This window comes from Myotis nattereri (genome assembly GCF_964212035.1).
Source record: "Myotis nattereri genome assembly, chromosome: 7".
Classification (NCBI taxonomy): Eukaryota; Metazoa; Chordata; class Mammalia; order Chiroptera; family Vespertilionidae; genus Myotis; species Myotis nattereri.
In genome coordinates this window covers 79,639,496-79,655,708 of record NC_138082.1, presented here as the reverse complement: position 1 = coordinate 79,655,708, position 16,213 = coordinate 79,639,496, and the positions used below count along the sequence as shown (strand labels likewise).

General features: G+C 44.2%; 2 protein-coding genes across 3 annotated transcripts in view; both read right to left on the bottom strand.

The window, feature by feature from the left end:
• LYPD1 (LY6/PLAUR domain containing 1) overlaps positions 1–3,196 on the bottom strand; it is a 37,711-nt gene extending 34,515 nt beyond the window's left edge. Inside the window, exons 1-2 of one of the 2 annotated variants that reach the window (XM_081095333.1) lie at positions 3,003–3,196; positions 454–591 (exon numbers count right to left, since the gene is read on the bottom strand). In XM_081095333.1, the coding sequence (XP_080951459.1) occupies positions 454–487 (34 nt within the window). In that variant the 5' untranslated portion in view covers positions 488–591; positions 3,003–3,196. Of the gene's footprint in view, positions 1–453; positions 592–1,845; positions 2,808–3,002 lie in introns of those variants that run through there. The other variant, XM_081095332.1, reaches the window with a different exon arrangement.
• Positions 3,197–3,572: 376 nt separating this feature from the next.
• The window catches only part of NCKAP5 (NCK associated protein 5), an 870,011-nt gene continuing 857,370 nt past the window's right edge, over positions 3,573–16,213 (bottom strand). The window contains exon 19 of the mRNA XM_081095330.1: positions 3,573–5,111. Within this exon, the coding sequence (XP_080951456.1) occupies positions 4,830–5,111 (282 nt within the window). The 3' untranslated portion in view covers positions 3,573–4,829. The remainder of the gene's footprint in view (positions 5,112–16,213) is intronic.

The following is a 16,213-nucleotide window of genomic DNA, read 5'->3' as shown; positions in this document are numbered from 1 at the left end:
GACCCTGTAGTGTTTCTCGGAGAAATCCGTGTGGCTCTATGACATAACACATTTTTCAAGCTCTGACCTCTGGGAACTTCAACTAGCTTCATATTTCAGGCTGACACTGCGCACAGGGCACCGTCTAGTTGTCCAAGCAGAGCTGGTTATCCATATATTCTCCAGCCTCCTGATCAGCTGTTAGCAGAGGGAGGTGAGCGGAGTAAATAAAAAGAGGAGAGCCACTCATTAAATGCACTTCCCCGCCCGAGTCCCCGGAGGAGAAGCCCTGGTAATTAAGCCTAATGAGATTAAAGTAACTTGGAACTCTTCATTTTCCCAGCACTGTGAAAGTAAATCTGTGATAACCAGCGTGTAGGCATGAATCAAAGTCAGTCCCCTGTCCTGTAATTTAGTGGCTCCCTCAGCCACAGCGGTCCAGGCTGGGAGGGGAGGAGAGCTGCGGGCTCTTACCCGCACTTTGCTCCATCACTTCTTTCTGACACATGTCCTGGACGTTCACCGTGCAGTTCACGATGAACTCCGGGGAGGAGCAGTCGTTGTTCAGCTGGAACTCTTCACACTGGTAGCACTGGATCTGCAGCGCAAAGCCTGCGGGACAGACGCAGGGGGTTCAGATCCAGCCCCTGCAAAGACCCCCGGGGTACCAGGACCCTCCCCTGCCCATCCAGCCGCCGGGGTGCTCCCCGCAGCAGGGTTTCCGAGTAAAGCCGACGTGGCTGAAGCCGGCAGGGGGCGGCAGGGCGTCCAGGGTCCTGAAGGATGAAGCGGAGGTCTGCTCGCTACACCTGCCCCGGGCTCCGCACAAACAGCCGGAACAGCAACACACCTGGCCTTCCCACGCGCAAGTTGCAAGGAAGGCGTGCACCCGCGCGCCCGCATAGCCCCAAAGACGTGCGTCAGCTCCAGGCTACGCTGAAGGATTTGCCTAATTGTTAATTGGTTACAAATGACTTAATCACTACTTTGCGACTGCATTCGCAGACGCCTTTTTCGTTTTACTAATTTTTGCAGTCAGCTTTCCTGTGGCTAGGAACCTCACGGGAAACCTCCCGGGAACCCGGAAGGAAGTGCCGGACACCAAGTGCCCTGGAGCCCCAAGTCGCGGCCTTTCTCCGGGACGGTTCTCGCAGCGGCACCGGGAGGGGCCTGTGTGCGCGCGGGCGGGCACCCCTGGCCGCTATACGACGCCCTTTCTTCCCAGCTACGAGGGCTCCCACTGGGCTAGGGTGCCCGGCCGGGGTCCCAGCTCTGCAGAGCGCAATCGGAAGACGGTCGCGCACTGGAAAGAAGGAGCGAGACGTTTTGGCATCTCTCACCGCTCCAGCCTGGCTGCTCCGCTGGGACTAGGAGCTTTCGGTCTACCTAACTCCCCCTTCTCCCGCGCAGTTGAGCTGGTTCCCAAGCTCTCCCCTCCCGGTCCCAGAACGGTCGCAGCAACACCATCACCCCCCAGGCACGCCCCGCCACAGACTGCCCCGCGCGCCCTTCACCTGTCGGCGGCGCCACTCCCACGGGCTGCTAGAGACGCCTGACAACTTGGCGAGGCCGGGGCGAGCCACGTCTCTCCCGCGCGGAGGCCCCAGCACAGCTCGGACCCTCCCTGCTACCCGCTGCTTCTTCAGACAGTGCAGTCCGAGCACCGAGTGTCTGCAGCTCGAGTCCTGCAAATCCGCCTCCTCTCTCCTCCAGCGGCGCAGGACCCGGAGACTTTCCCTCCCGGTGCCGCTGGGCTCCAGCCGCCGCCGAACTCCAGCGGGGCAGCCTCTGCGCAGCCCGGGGCTCCGGGGGCCGGCGGCGGACGCGGTGCGCGCCCCTGCCTGGGCTGCCCGCCTCTCCTCTTACCTGGAAGCAAGAACAATCCGCAAAACGTGGCTGCGATGCCGAGGACCCACATCCTCCCGGAGCCGCGGGGCCGGGAGCGGGCAGGTGCCTCCGAGGCGGCGAGCGCGGCGGGTCCTGCCCGCGCCGCAGCGGCGGTGGCTGCCGGAGCTTCGGTGGCCCGCGCTGCTGTCGCCGAGGCGACCGTCGCCGCCGAGAGGAGCCGCAGGTGCCGCCAGCGGCGCCCGCATCGCCCGCGCGGGGCTCCGGGCTGCGGTCGCTGCTCCTCTCGCCGGCTCTCTCGGGCGGGGCGCTGCGTCCCCGGAGTTGGCGGCTGAGACTGAAGGAACTACTGGCGAAGCGAGCATCCAAAAAGTCTAGCCTCTTCTCCTCACCTCCCACTCCAGGCACCACGTGACGGCTGCCGAGTTGGGGTGGGGGTGGCGGGCGGGGAAGGCTGGGACTGTCTTTCCACGTCCCCACCCCCCTCCTCTCGCCTCCCCCTCCAGCCTCCGCACCTCCCTAGGCCAGGGAGGCCCCGGGAGAGCGCGTAGTTGTCCGAGGCGGGGGGAGGGGAGCTCGGTGAAGCGGGAGAAGGGCGCAGCAGGTGCGCCGGGGACGGGCCGGGCGCTGACTGCGGGACCTGCGCGATCGGGCCGGCGGACTGCGCTCCCGAAGGGACCTCGGCGCTCCCGGGCTGGCCAGGGCGCGGCGGCTGGCGGGTCCGGTCCTCCCAGCTGGGCGGGAGCGCGCTCCAGTGCCGGCAAAGTTGCGGACCTGCCGCGGCCCCGGCTGTTGCGCGCAGCTGCGCCCTCTTACCCACGAGTAGCCCCTGGGTCATCCCAGGCTCGGCTGCAGCTGCGGGCGGGTGTGGCGGGCCCTGCCCGGACCGGCGCGCCAGCTCCAGGCAGCCCCCCTGTCCGCTGCCTCCTGGGGCGACGCTGCCCCCGGAGAGGGCCGCCCAGGACCGCTGCCGCGACCTCCCACTAGGAAGCAGATTGGAATGGAGAAGGGAGTTGCTCTATCCCCTTCTCCCAAAGGGCCGGGAAGCTTCCTCCTGTTCGCAGATCCGTGGGCCGTTGGAATACGCTCCCGCGTCCTCCCAGCCCCGCACTCGCACTCGGTCCTGCTGCTCTGCCCCCTCCCACCCCCGTTCTTCCTCTCCGGCTCCACAGACCCACCTAGAGAACCGCCGGGGATGCCTCCGGGCTGCGCCGGCCGCGTCCACCTCCCTCGCCGCGGGGCCTGCAGCAGGTGGCACGGGAGAGCCTCGGTGCCCCCGCCCCCAACCCCTCAGTTCCCACCCGCCCCCCAAATCCCTAGGGAGCACCCCTTGCTGTGGAAATAGTTTCAGACGCGTTGCCGCTCTTCACCTTCTCAGCCACCTCCGGGAGGAGCTCTCTCAGGCCGGGACGCGGATCTTTCATTTCCCCATCCGGCCGGCAGACCGGGCTGGAAACGGGCTTCAAGGACTTCCTCGTCATTCCTCTGCAGAGCAGTCCCTGTCTCCCTCCGCTCCTCGCCTCCTGCACCCCCTCTTCCTTTCTCTTCTAGCCGGTTAACCCCTGGGGAGACTGAAATGCTTTGACCAGTACTCCTTTGCCAGCAGACTCGGATCTGACAACTGGCTGAATTACTATCTCGGGAGCGCGAGGGCCGGTTTATTTATTCCTTGGGCAATTCATCCTGGGAGCACGTGTGAGATCCCAACAACTACACTGGGCCAAAGGCTCCTTGAACAAGTTCCTGTAAGCTTTCACGGGTTCATTGTGATAGGACTTTTATTCAGAAATGAAACAAAAAATTTTTTTAAAGGTCTGAAAGGCAATGAATGACACGTTACATAATTTTCATTTAAGACAACAAAATTCAAATATAACAAATTGCACAAATTTACCCCATAACACTGATCATACAACAGTCTTTAAAGAAACAGGTGTGTACTAAAGTAATTATACAGTCTAAAAATATTTCTATTATGCCTAGTTTACAAAGCTCCTGTACAAAAACAATTATAAATAGTTCACATCTAGAAAAAATACACATAACCTTTAAAATAGAGTGTATCCTTACATATAAACACTTTGTAGAAAAAAAGGATATTAAAAAGTAAGAATTTTTCATAGCACCAACCATTAATTTTTTCTTTTAAAAAAGTGAGCATCGTAAATAGAAATTTGCTTTCATTCTAGATTGCCCAGATTTTAATAAAAAGAGCTGGAAAAATAAAAATCAACCAAAATGTTCCGCATCCTAGTGAAGGACAAAGTAGAGGAGGCTGTAAGAAAATGTTTGGAAAGAAGATCTGCTATTGAAAATAGAATTAGGTCACTTCTGATACGCATCCCCACGGATGAGTGGCACACTTCAGTACTCTTCACACTTCTCAGAAGAAGCAGAATTATACTTATTACTAAGCCTGAATAGTTCTGGCAGCAATTTTGAAATTGCACTAGAATTAAAGTTTATATCAAATCAAGATTGGCAGTTGGAGATTATAATTAGCCTCTGTTTGTTTGTTTGTTTGTTTGTTTGTTTTTGCAGGCTCTGTTTTAGGTTTTCGGAGTGTACCCACAAACAATTTAAGCACTAGGATGATGAACTGGACAAAAACTTTAGCTGGAATTTTAAAAAATATATTATCATCACCTTCTAAAAGACTTAGTACATCATTTCAAGAGCATGGCACGGATTCCATTTATTTATTTTTGCTACAAATATAATTTCTTTTCCAAAAAATTTACAACTTCTGTACAAATATTTTAAAAAGTGCAAAATTAAGACTTCTGTATCATGGGTGTGTTTACTTTTAATCCTTATGAAACACAGCACATGGAATCTATCTTTATTGCTCTGTCAGAGAAGAAAGCTCCAGTGGGTTGCTTGCTGTGAACCTGAAAACGCAGGCTCTGGTGTTGTAATAGTTTATTGTTGTCATCTCTACCTGCCCCTCCCAACCCCTGACTCTTAAGTGCTCCATTTCCAGCTCACTGAGGGGGAAAAGTCCTTTATGCATCATTCGAACCCTGACTCGCACAGGAAGAGAAGCTATCATATAAGGAATCACTCAGAGATTCCAAATTGTCTACCCCAGGCCGGTCTGAGCTACTCAAAGATGCCTCTTCATTTTTTTCCTTTTCTTCCTTTCGTCCTTCAACCTTGTTCGGAGAGTTCTTGTCTTTTTCTAATAAAATCACAGTATTGCTGTTATATTTATTGAACGACTCCAGGGAAATTTTAGATAATCTATTCTCAGGGTCCTCTTTTGTTTCTTCAACTTGTTTCAATTTCTGCAATGAAAAGAGGAAAATATTAGAAACATATTTCTTTGGAAATCAAGTTCTTCTATCCAATATTCAATTATTGTCTCTATAAAGTGCAGTTTAAAGGGATAGAGAGAAGCTACAAGTCTTTAACAAGCTTCTAGTATAATTAAATGTAATAATAAAGCCAATTTTAGGGATAAATTAAGACTTGAGTCATTTTTCCTGAGATGAATAGGTCCCAATTTGCAAACCAGTTAAGTGCCATTTAGTTTCATTTTAAATGGATCCATTTGAAATTTGTTCAGGTAAAGTGCCTTATTTTTCTTAATCAAAGTTTCAGACTACTCCCGTTTCTAAATAGTATTAGTTATCCTGTTGCTAAGTATGGACAGGGGTTGAATTTCAGCCAGAAATTATGATTATATGTAAAAACAGAACAAACAAGCAAACAGAAATACACGATCCCTTAAATTGCCTAGAAATTTAAGTATATGTTAAACTCATCAGAAGCACTGCCATGTTTGTATTTGGTCCCTTTGCCAGTCTTAAGATATCTGAAAGAGGTTTCCAGGCCAGTGGGCATACTAGTAGATTCTAGAAGGCCCAGGGGCTTAAAATTCATGGTAATAGTCTGTACCTTAGTAACCACACTCCTCCAGGAGGTTCTAGTAACACCAATTTAAACAGGGATATTTTTAGGACGTTACTGGTAGTCTCTAGAACTTTATAAAACATGGCAGTCAGATTTAGTAATTATTGGAGGTTTAACCCTATGAACATCACTATATTCAGCTGCTCAAGTGGCTCCTAAGGTCTGAGGTGGGAGGAGAGACAGTCCAGATGCCAAAAGCAACAGTGTGGAGGAGGCTGAGCTACTAACTCATTTCTCACCTTTTCCTCTTTCGGGCAAAAATTCCACCCTAACCTAGGAAGAAGTACAGGCAGGGATCAGAGATGATGATGAGAGCTATCATTTACTAACCACCCACTCTGTAAAAGACACCGGACACATTTCATCTACAAGCCTTTCACCAACCTGCAAGTGCCACTTCCCCATTTTAAGGAGGGAAACAAGGCTCAGAGTGACAGGGTCACTTGCCCAAGGTCACCAAGCAAGTGAAAGAGAACAGGCCTTGAATTCCGGTCTGGCTGGCGTCCATGCTCTCGTTTTGCCATGTTCTTACGCAATAACAGACAAAATGACCTGTATTTTTTCATCTTGCCACCCCAGTCTTCCACTTAACTTGCCAACCCTTCTGTGCCACTGATGTCCCAGGCCCTCACATGTGCCCTCGGTTTCCTCCGCCCCTCCCTACACTGTCACGATGGACATACAGAGGTGAAATGAGGAAACTGCTTTCTGATTCAGGGGAAAAGGGACACAGCCAATGACCATGACTCTTGCTTGTTAAATACTTTATTTTTTATTTGTTAAGTTGAATTTATTGGGATGATGCTGGTTCACAAAACCATACAGGTTTCAATTGTACAACTAAACAAAACATCGCCTGCACACTGCATCTTGTGACCATCGCCCCAAGCAAAGTTCATTTCCATCCCCATTATCCCACCTTTGCCCAGGTCAGGCTGCCCCACACTTCCTTTCTCTCTGGCTATCACCACACTGTTGTCTGTCTAGGTATTATGTATATGGGTTTGGTTTTTTTTTTGGCTCATTCCTTCACCCTTTTTCATTCAGTCCTCCAATCCTTCTCCCTCTGACAGCTGTCAGTTTATTCATGTATCCATGCCTCTCTTTCTATTTTGTCAGTTTATTTTGTTAATTAGATTCCACATATGAGTGAAATCATATGACACTTGTCTTTCCCTGACTGGCTTATTTCATTTGGCATAATAATCTCCAGGTCCACCCATCCTGTTGGAAAAGATAGGATTTTATTCTTTTTTATGACCACATAGTATTCCATGTGTAAATGTACCAAAGCTTCTTTATCCAACAATCTATTGATGGGCACTTGGGCTATTTCCAGGTCTTGGCTATTGTAAATGATGCTGCAGTGAACATAGGGGTGCATATATTCTTTCAAATTAATGTTTTGGATTTCTTAGAATATATTCCCAGAAGTGGAATTGCTGGTTCAAAAGGAAGTTCCATTTTGAATTTTTTGAGGAAACTCCATACTGTTTCCATAGTGGCTGCACCAGTCTGCATTCCCACCAGCAGTATATGAGAGTTCCCTTTACTCTACATCCTCACCATCACTTGTTGTTTGTTGATTTATTGATGATAGCCATTCTGGCAGGTGTGAGGTGATATCTCATTGTAGTGATATCTCATTCTGGCAGCTGTGATTAGTGATGTTGAGCATTTTCTCATATGTCTATTGACCATCTGTATGTCCTCTTTGGAGACATGTCTGTCCAGGTCCTTTGCCATTTTTAAAATTGAATTGTTTATCTTCTTGATGTTGAATACTATAAGTTCTTTATATATTTTAAAAATTAACCCCTTACCAAATGTATCATTGTCAAATATGTTCTTATGTTCTCCCAGTGAGTTCTCTTTTCATTTTGTTGATGTTTGTTTGTTTTTGCTATGCAAAACTTTTTAGTTTGATGAAGTTCCATTTTTTCCCATTGTTTTCCTTAACCCAGGAGATATATCGGTAAAAATATTGCTACCAGAGACATCTGAGATTTTACTGCCTATGTTTAGTTTGAATTTGTTATGGTTTCACGACTTACATTTAAGTCTTTTATCCATTTTGAGTTTATACTTTTTAAAATATATATATTTTTATTGATTTCAGAGAGGAAAGGAAAGGGAGAGAGATATATACATCAATGATGAGAGGGAATCATTGATTGGCTCCCTCCCTCAAGCCCCCTACTAGAGGTCAAACTGAAACCTGGGCATGATGTTGCCTGTAGGTTTGTCATATATGGCTTTTATTATGTTATGTTCCTCCATTCCCATTTTGCTAAGCATTTTATCATAAGTGGGTGTTGGATTTCATCAAATGCTTTTTCTCATCTATTGATATGATCATGTGATTTTTGTCCTTCATTTTGTTTATATGATGTATCACATTTATTGATTTGCAAATATTATGCCAACCTTGCCTTCCTGGAATAAATGCCACTTCATCATAGTGTATGATCTTTTTAATGTGTTGCTGGATCCAGTCTGGTAATATTTTTTGAGAATTTTAGTATCTATGTGCATCAGGGATATTGGCCTATACTTTTCTTTCTTTGTAATGTCTTTATCTGGTTTTGGAATTAGGATAATGCTGGCTTTGTAAAAAGAACTTGGAAGTCTTCCCTCCTCTTGACATTTTTGGAATAATTTGAGAAGAATATGTGTTAATTCTTCTTTAAATGTTTAGTGAAATTTGTCTGTGAAGCCATCTGGTCCAGGACTTCTGTTTACTGGGAGTTTTTAAATTACTGCTTCAATTTCATTAGCTGAGATCAGTCTATCAGGTTTTCTAATTCTTCCTGATTCAGTTTTGGAAGATTGTATTTTTGTATTTTTCTAGGTATATGTCCATTTCACCCAGGTTGTCCAATTTATTAGCATATAATTGTTCATAGAATTTTTTTTTTTACAATCTTTGTATTTCTGTGATGTTGTTTGTTATACCTCCCCTTTCATTTCTTATTTTATTTATTTGTGTCCTCTCACTTTTTTTCTGATGAGTCTGGTTAAGGGTTCGTCAATCTTATTTACCTTTTCAAATAATCAGCTCTTAGCTTCAGTAATTTTTTTTTTTAAGTTTCTGTGTCATTTGTTTCTGCTCTGATCTTTATTATTTCCTTCCTTGTACTTACTCTGGGCTTTATATATTGTTCTTTTTCTAGTTCCTTTAGGTGTAGAGTTAGATTGTTAAAGATTTTTTCTTACTTCTTGAGGAAGGCCTGTAGTGCTATGACCTTCCCTCGCAGGACTGCTTTTGATGTGGTCCATGGATTTTGGGTTGTTGGTGTGTTCATTTTCATTTGTTTCCAATAATTTTTTATTTCTTCCTTGATCTCATTGTTAACCCATTCATTGTTTAATAACATGCTAGTTAGCCTCTGTATGTTTAAATGTTTTTCAGGGGTTTTTTTTGTTTGTTTTTTGTTTTTGTTTTTTAACTGTAGTTGGTTTCTGGTTTTACTAGGTGTACTGATTAATAATGCGGATTTTTTTCACTAGATGAAGTTACACATATGTTGATATATATGCGATTTGATATGTATGCTATTTTGTTGTATTGACAAAAGCTTCAAAACTTCATTTGTCAAATTTGCTGAAGATGTTAACATCATAGACATTTTTACACTTAAAAATGTTGAATTTTATGCCAAAAAATGCATTTGCGGGAAGTTTTAATTCATTACTTTATTTTGAAGAAAAGTGCTACTGAATACTTCAGGAAGCTTATGGTGAACATGCTCCATCTCAAAATACTTGTGAATGCTGGTTTAAATGCTTTAAAAGTGGTGATTTCTATGTGAATGACAAAGATGTCCAGGTCAACCAAAAAAGTTTGAAGATCAACAATTACAAGCATTATTGGATGAAGATGCGTGTCCAACTCAAAAACAACTTGCAGAAAGATTAAAACATTGCTCAGCAAACAATTTCCGATCATTTACAAGCAATGGAAAAGATTTTAAAGGAAGGAAAATGGGTGCTACATCAACTGAATGAAAGACAAATGGAAAACCAAAAAGTCATCAGTAAAATGTTGCTTCAACAGCATGAAAGAAAGTCTTTTTTGTGACTAGCGATGAAAAGTGGATTTATTCTGAGAATCCCAAATGCACAAAATCATGGGTTGATCCAGGTCAACCACCACCAATGACTGCAAGGCCAAGTCGCTTCGGAAAGAAGGCAATGCTCAGGAAGGTGTGGTGTATTATGAAAATACATCCTGCATATCAGATATTTGCATTACGACTCATAACAGTAGCAAAATTACAATTATGAAGTAGCAATGAAAATTATTTTATGGTTGGGGTCACCACAACATGAGGAACTGTATTAAAGGGTTGTGGCATTAGGAAGGTTGAGAACCACGAAGTGAAACTGTTAATACTGATCCCTACCGACAACAATCAATTTGAACCATGCTTTGGTCGTAAAACCAACAGAATGGGCCAGAAGACACAGCAAAGTAATTTTGCGTCATGATGATGCACTATCACACATTCAAAACCAGTTAAACAACATGTTAAAAAATCTTGCCTGGGAAGTATTAACCCACTCACTGTATTCACCAGACCTTGCTTCTTCAGATTACCACTTGTTCCGATTGATGGCACACGCACTTTCTGAGCAGCACTTCAAAACGTAGGAAGAAGTGGAAAATTGGGTTTCTGAATGATTTGCCTCAAAACAAGAAAAGTTCTATTGGGACTATATCCACAAATTACTTGAAAGATGAGGGAAATGTGTAGGTAGAATAAAGCACTTCTGATGTATCTCTTGAAATCATCATGTTTTCTTTGATTACAAAATCTGCTATTATTAACTGGTACACCTAGTATACCATTGCGGTCAGAGAATATGCTTGATATGATTTCAATCTTCTTGAATTTCTTAAGACTTATTTTGCGACCTAACATGTGATCTATCTTTGCTAATATCCCATGTGCACTTGAGAAGAATGTATATTCTGCTGCTTTGGGATTAAATGTTCTGAAAATATTAATTTAAACCATCTAATCCAATGTGTTGTTTAAGATTGCTGTTGACTTGTAGATTTTTTAAAAATTTATGAGAGAGAGAGAGAGAGAGAGAGAGAGAGAGAGAGAGAGAGAGAGAGAGAGACAGGGAACATCAATCTCCTGTTCCATCCATCTATGCATTCACTCATTGATTCTAATATGTGCCCTGACAGGGGATTGGACCTGCAACCTTGGTAATGGGGATGACACTCTAACCAACTGAACTACCCCAGCCAGGGCTCCTTGTTTATCTTTGTCTGGATGATCTATCCAATGATGACAATGGGTTGTTAAAATCCCCTACTATGACTGTATTGCTTGCTGTCAGCCTCCCCCTTAATGTCCACCAAGATTTTAAAAATATATTTAGGTGCTCCTATGTTGGGTGCACATATGTTTACCATGTTTACCAGGGTTATATTCTCTTGTTGGATCAATCCCTTTAGTATTATGTAGTGACATTCTTTGTCTCTTGTAATGGCCTTTGTTTTAAAGTCTATTTTGTCAATGTAAGTATTGCTACACCTCTTTTTTTTCATTTCCATTGACATGGAATATTTTTTACATCCCTTCATTCTCAGTCTGTGTGGAACTTTTGTTCTGAGGTGGGTCTCTTAGAGACAGCATATACCTGGGTCATGTTTTCTTACCCATTCAACTATCCTATGCCTTTTGTTTGGACCATTTATCTGTTTATATTTAAGGTTCTTATTGATAGGTACTTATTTATTGCCATTTTATTTTTTTATATAATCACATGTCAAATATTTAATGGAAAGAGAATTGAAAAAAGGTATAGAAGTGGATCGCTTCAATATTCCAAGAGTAGGCTCAGAGTTTCTCTCTCTGCTATGGAAAATGACGTAATTCTATGAGAATACTTGAAAAATCATCCTTGAAGTGGTGCTTATCTTATTATACTATCAACGTGCAGGTGCATGGCTTACAGAGCTAATTTTCAGTCTCAGGTGGCTACCTTGCAACCATAGGTAGGCTGAGGAACAGATTCCTAGCTGATTACGGAAGAGTGGCTCCAGAGTTAGGATTAACTCTATGCAAGAGTCCCTATTCATGTCACATCAATTTTTAGGCTTTATAAACAAAGAATTATATAGTACAATACTAAAATACATTGACAAAGTTGGAAGTGCTTTGATTATATTAAATGTGGGTAAATAAAGGGCATTCAATATGATTTTCTCCTCACCTGAATATCTTCCCACTTTTTCTTCATTCAAGAACCACAAGCATTTTCCTTGACTATTTCTGGTCAGTGTGGATTTCAAATTTATTCAATAAACATTTATTAGAAATTCTATGATGAGGCAGGTGAAAGGTTTTGAAACTGAGGATATAAAACTGAATAAAATCGCATCCTGTGGAGGCAAGTTGGGCCCTGGAAGCAGACAGACTTGAGCCTGAATCTCACTCAGGTTTTCCCTTTCATGGGCTGGGTCAGTGCCCAGGAGCATGCTTCCTCAGGCGTAAATGGTTAGAAGACACACCTGTATTTCAGGATTGACGTATTAGAAATACAATACCCTAAGATCCTGACACATAGTAATAGATACTCAATAGTACAATAAAGAAATAATAGTAGGACAGAGTTCTTATTCTAGAACAGTGATTCTCAAACTGTGTTCCCCAGGCCAACAACAGTATAACTTCAGAGCTTGTTAGAAATGCAAATTTCTAACCCTCCCCAGATTTCCTACATTAGAAATGCTAAGGCTCAGCCAAATTTTAACAAGCTCATCAGGTGATTCTCAAACATGTTAAAATTTGAGAATCACTAGCCTAAAAGAATTTGTAGTCTTGGAAAGGATGTGAAAAGTATAACAATGTATTAGGTAGAGATGAGGAAAGAGATGTAGTTATCATTAAAACACTCACTGCCTATTGAACACAAAGCATGCATCATGCTTTCTAAATGCTTCATGCTTGTAGGTTTGTTTCTTCAATTAATTATAGCAATATTATTCAATTAAATATAGCATCTACATTGGCCAGGAAGGTGACGGAAATAGGCTGTAAGAAAAATCGCATGGTCTTCCCAGTATTGTTTTTTTTCAGTTTTGAAGAAAGGTGATTACAACAAGAGTTCTTTATTCCCCCAATGTTTCTGATCTGGGCACTACCGGGGGCACTTACTGCGTTTGCTAGTGAACCGAGACCAGCAGATTCTCTCTGAGAACTCCAGCACACCAGGACAACAGCTGTCAAGATGTGACTCTAGTCTCGGGCATCAAGACTTCTTATAGTAAAAAAATATTTCTGTACTCATCTCTCTCCTGCAAAAGAGTGACATTGAGGGCCAACTGGCAGTCAGCCTCAGTGTTGGGGAGCGATAGGGAGTGGTGAGGACTGTGGTCAGCCCATGAGCAGGTGCCTATTTCAAAGGAAGGAGCAGCTACAGGTAAACCCTGTAGGATATTGTGAGTTCAGTTCAAGACTATCACAACAAAGTGAGTCATAATCTCTTTGCTGGTGGAGTCTCTTGCCTTCACTTTGTAAAAAATGCAACATCTGTGAAGTGCAATAAAACAAGATATTCCTGTACTTAAATTTAGCTTATAGCTGCTGTCCAGAAACATGGGTCTTTAACTTTTGATTTTAAAGTGAGGCCATAAATCTAGAACAATATTTGCTTATTTTTAAAATCTTTGATTTTTAATTATTTGTTTATCTATATAATAAAAGCCTAAGCTACTGTTATGGTGGAACAACCAGAATGACCAGTTGCTATGATGCACACTGATCACCAGGGGGCAGATGTCAATGCAGGAGCTGAGCCCTGGTGGTCAGTGTGCTTCCACAGGGGGAGCACCGCTTAGCCAAAAGCCAGGCTCACAGCTGGCAAGTGCAGTGGAGGTAGCAGGAGCCTCTCCTGCCTCTGCGGCAGCACTAATGAGCAGCAAGCCGAGTGGTAAGGAGCAGTGAGCAGGCGGGCAGTAAGGAGCAAGGGGTCCTGGACTGCAAGAGGGATGTCCACTTGCTGGCTTAGGGGAGCGGGCCTAAGACAGCAGTCAGATATCCCCTGAGGAGTCCTGGACTGCGAGAAGGTGCAGGCCAGGTTGAGGAACCCCCCAGCCCAGTGCATGAATTTCGTGCAACCAAGCCTCTAATACTAAGATAAAAATGAAACAATAATAACAAAAAAAAACACTACTATTTAAGCCAAATTGGAATTTTGCATTGTTTTGACTTTTGAGCTAGAGATCATATTTTATATTTCTTATTTGTGTCCTACCAGACCCCCTGCCAGATTTTTCCCTAAATGCTTATCTCAGTGATTTTCAACTTGTGTGCTGTAAGAATTTTGAAAACATGAAACACCTGACTATCCTATATAATAAAGAGGTAATATGAAAATTGACCATCATGCCCTTGCACAAGATGGCCACCCCCATGTAGCCACAAGATGGCTGGCAGAGGAGGGCAGTTGTGGGTGCTCAGGCCAGAAGGGGAGGGCAGTTAAGGCTGACCAGGCCTGCAGGGGAGGGCAGTTAGGAGGGACCAGGCCAGCAGGGGAGGGCAGTTAGGGGTGACCGGGCCAGCAGGGGAGGGCAGTTAGGGGTGATTGGGCCAGCAGGGAGGGCAGTTGGGGGTGATCGGGCCAGCAGGGGAGAAGTTAGGCATTGATCAGGCTGGCAGGGGAGTGGTTAGGGGGTGATCAGGCTGGCAGGCGGAAGTGGTTAGGGGCAATCAGGCAGGCAGGCAGGCGAGCGGTTGGGAGCCAGCAGTCTCGGATTGTGAGAAGGATGTCCGACTGCCAGTTTAGGGCTGATCCCACAGGAATTGGGCCTAAACCGGCAGTTGGACATCCCCCGAGGGGTCCCAGATTGGAGAGGGTGCAGGCCGGGCTAAGGGATACCCCCCAGTGCACGAATTTCGTGCACCAGGCCTCTAGTTTAGTTAGAGGCACTGACCTCTTTTCTCTTAGATTGTCAAATTAAAAAATGACAACAGCCAACACAACAATAGCCACCCGGTGTGAATAAATCAAAATTATATCTATTTTTTTTGTCAGATTGGCAAAAAATACATTTTTTTTGTGTGTGCTACAGAATTTTAGTAATTAGTTTACGTGTGCCATGAGATGAAAAAGGATGAAAATCACTGGCCTAACCTAGTGCTGAGTCATTAGTAGATTCTCAATGGACACTTGATGATGGATTCAGCTTTCTTGCATCAGCAGAGTCTCACCTGGTTGGCTTGGGTTTTTCAGTGGTCCTGCCCGTTAGGTATAAAAACACTAAAGTAGTTTACTTTCCTGCCTGCAATTAGAAACATACCAAACTAGCTTCAACAGTGTCTTGTCAGATAGCAGGTATTTTTAAATATTTGAAGTCAAATAATATTTAAATTTAAAATATAAAATATATAAAATGATTGAGTCAAACAGTAATGTGCTAATGATTTAGTCTGTTAAATGAAAACAAAAGAGTGCTCATTAATTGGCAGCAACTGTGTGCAAAGTTGCTTTGCAAACTAATCATGGTAATAACAGTTAACATTTAATTTAGTGCCTGTTCTATGCAGACTCTCTGCTAAGCATGTTGCATGGATTATCTGTTTTCATCCTCACATCAATTCTATGGGTAGATATGTTTAGTATCTCCATTTATAGGCAATCGAAGCTTGAGGAACTTAAATAACTTGTTTAAATCTATGTAGCAGAAGGTAGTAGAGTCTGGACTTGGACCGAGCCAGTCTGCCTACAGACTCCAAGTTTTTAACTTTATCTTGGAAAATAAGTAAACAAATATCAACCAATATTATCTTTAAGGGGAGCATCTAAAATAAGAATTGCAGAACAACAACAATATTAGTAACCCAGGAAAGATTCATGTTTGATGATGATTGTGTAGGTTCCATAAAACATCTTTATTTCCTTCATACACTATGCTTCATTTCCTTCATATAGTATGCTTCATCAGAATTATGATAAAATTCATATACTACAGTTGTCACCTATAGGTGGCAACAGTTGTACAGTTCACTTTTTGGTGGACTTTTTATTGCACTTGAGAACAAAAGGAGGGCTAAACAGGGCAGGAGAGATTATATTTTCTAGTCCTATCTAATAAAAGACAAAAAGGGTAATTGACCGTACCTTCACTACGCTGCCCATTGGCTAATCAGGACGATATGCAAATTAACCGCCAACAAAGATGGCGGTTAATTTGCATATGTAGGCTCCAAGCGGTGGAGCGAAGCCAAACATACCCAAAGCCGGCCGAGCAGCGAGCCCTCATGGCCCCGGGATCAGCGGTGCCGGGAGGCCTGACAGCTGCGGGGGGCTCTGGCCGGAGCCCAGCCAGAGCGAAGGCCGAGGTCCCAGGTGCCAGAGAAAAACTGGTGCCAGCAGCCAAGGGAAGGGAAGGCCTGTTGCACGAATCTCTTCGTGCAACAGGCCTCTGGTTTTAAATAAAGAGCTCTGCATA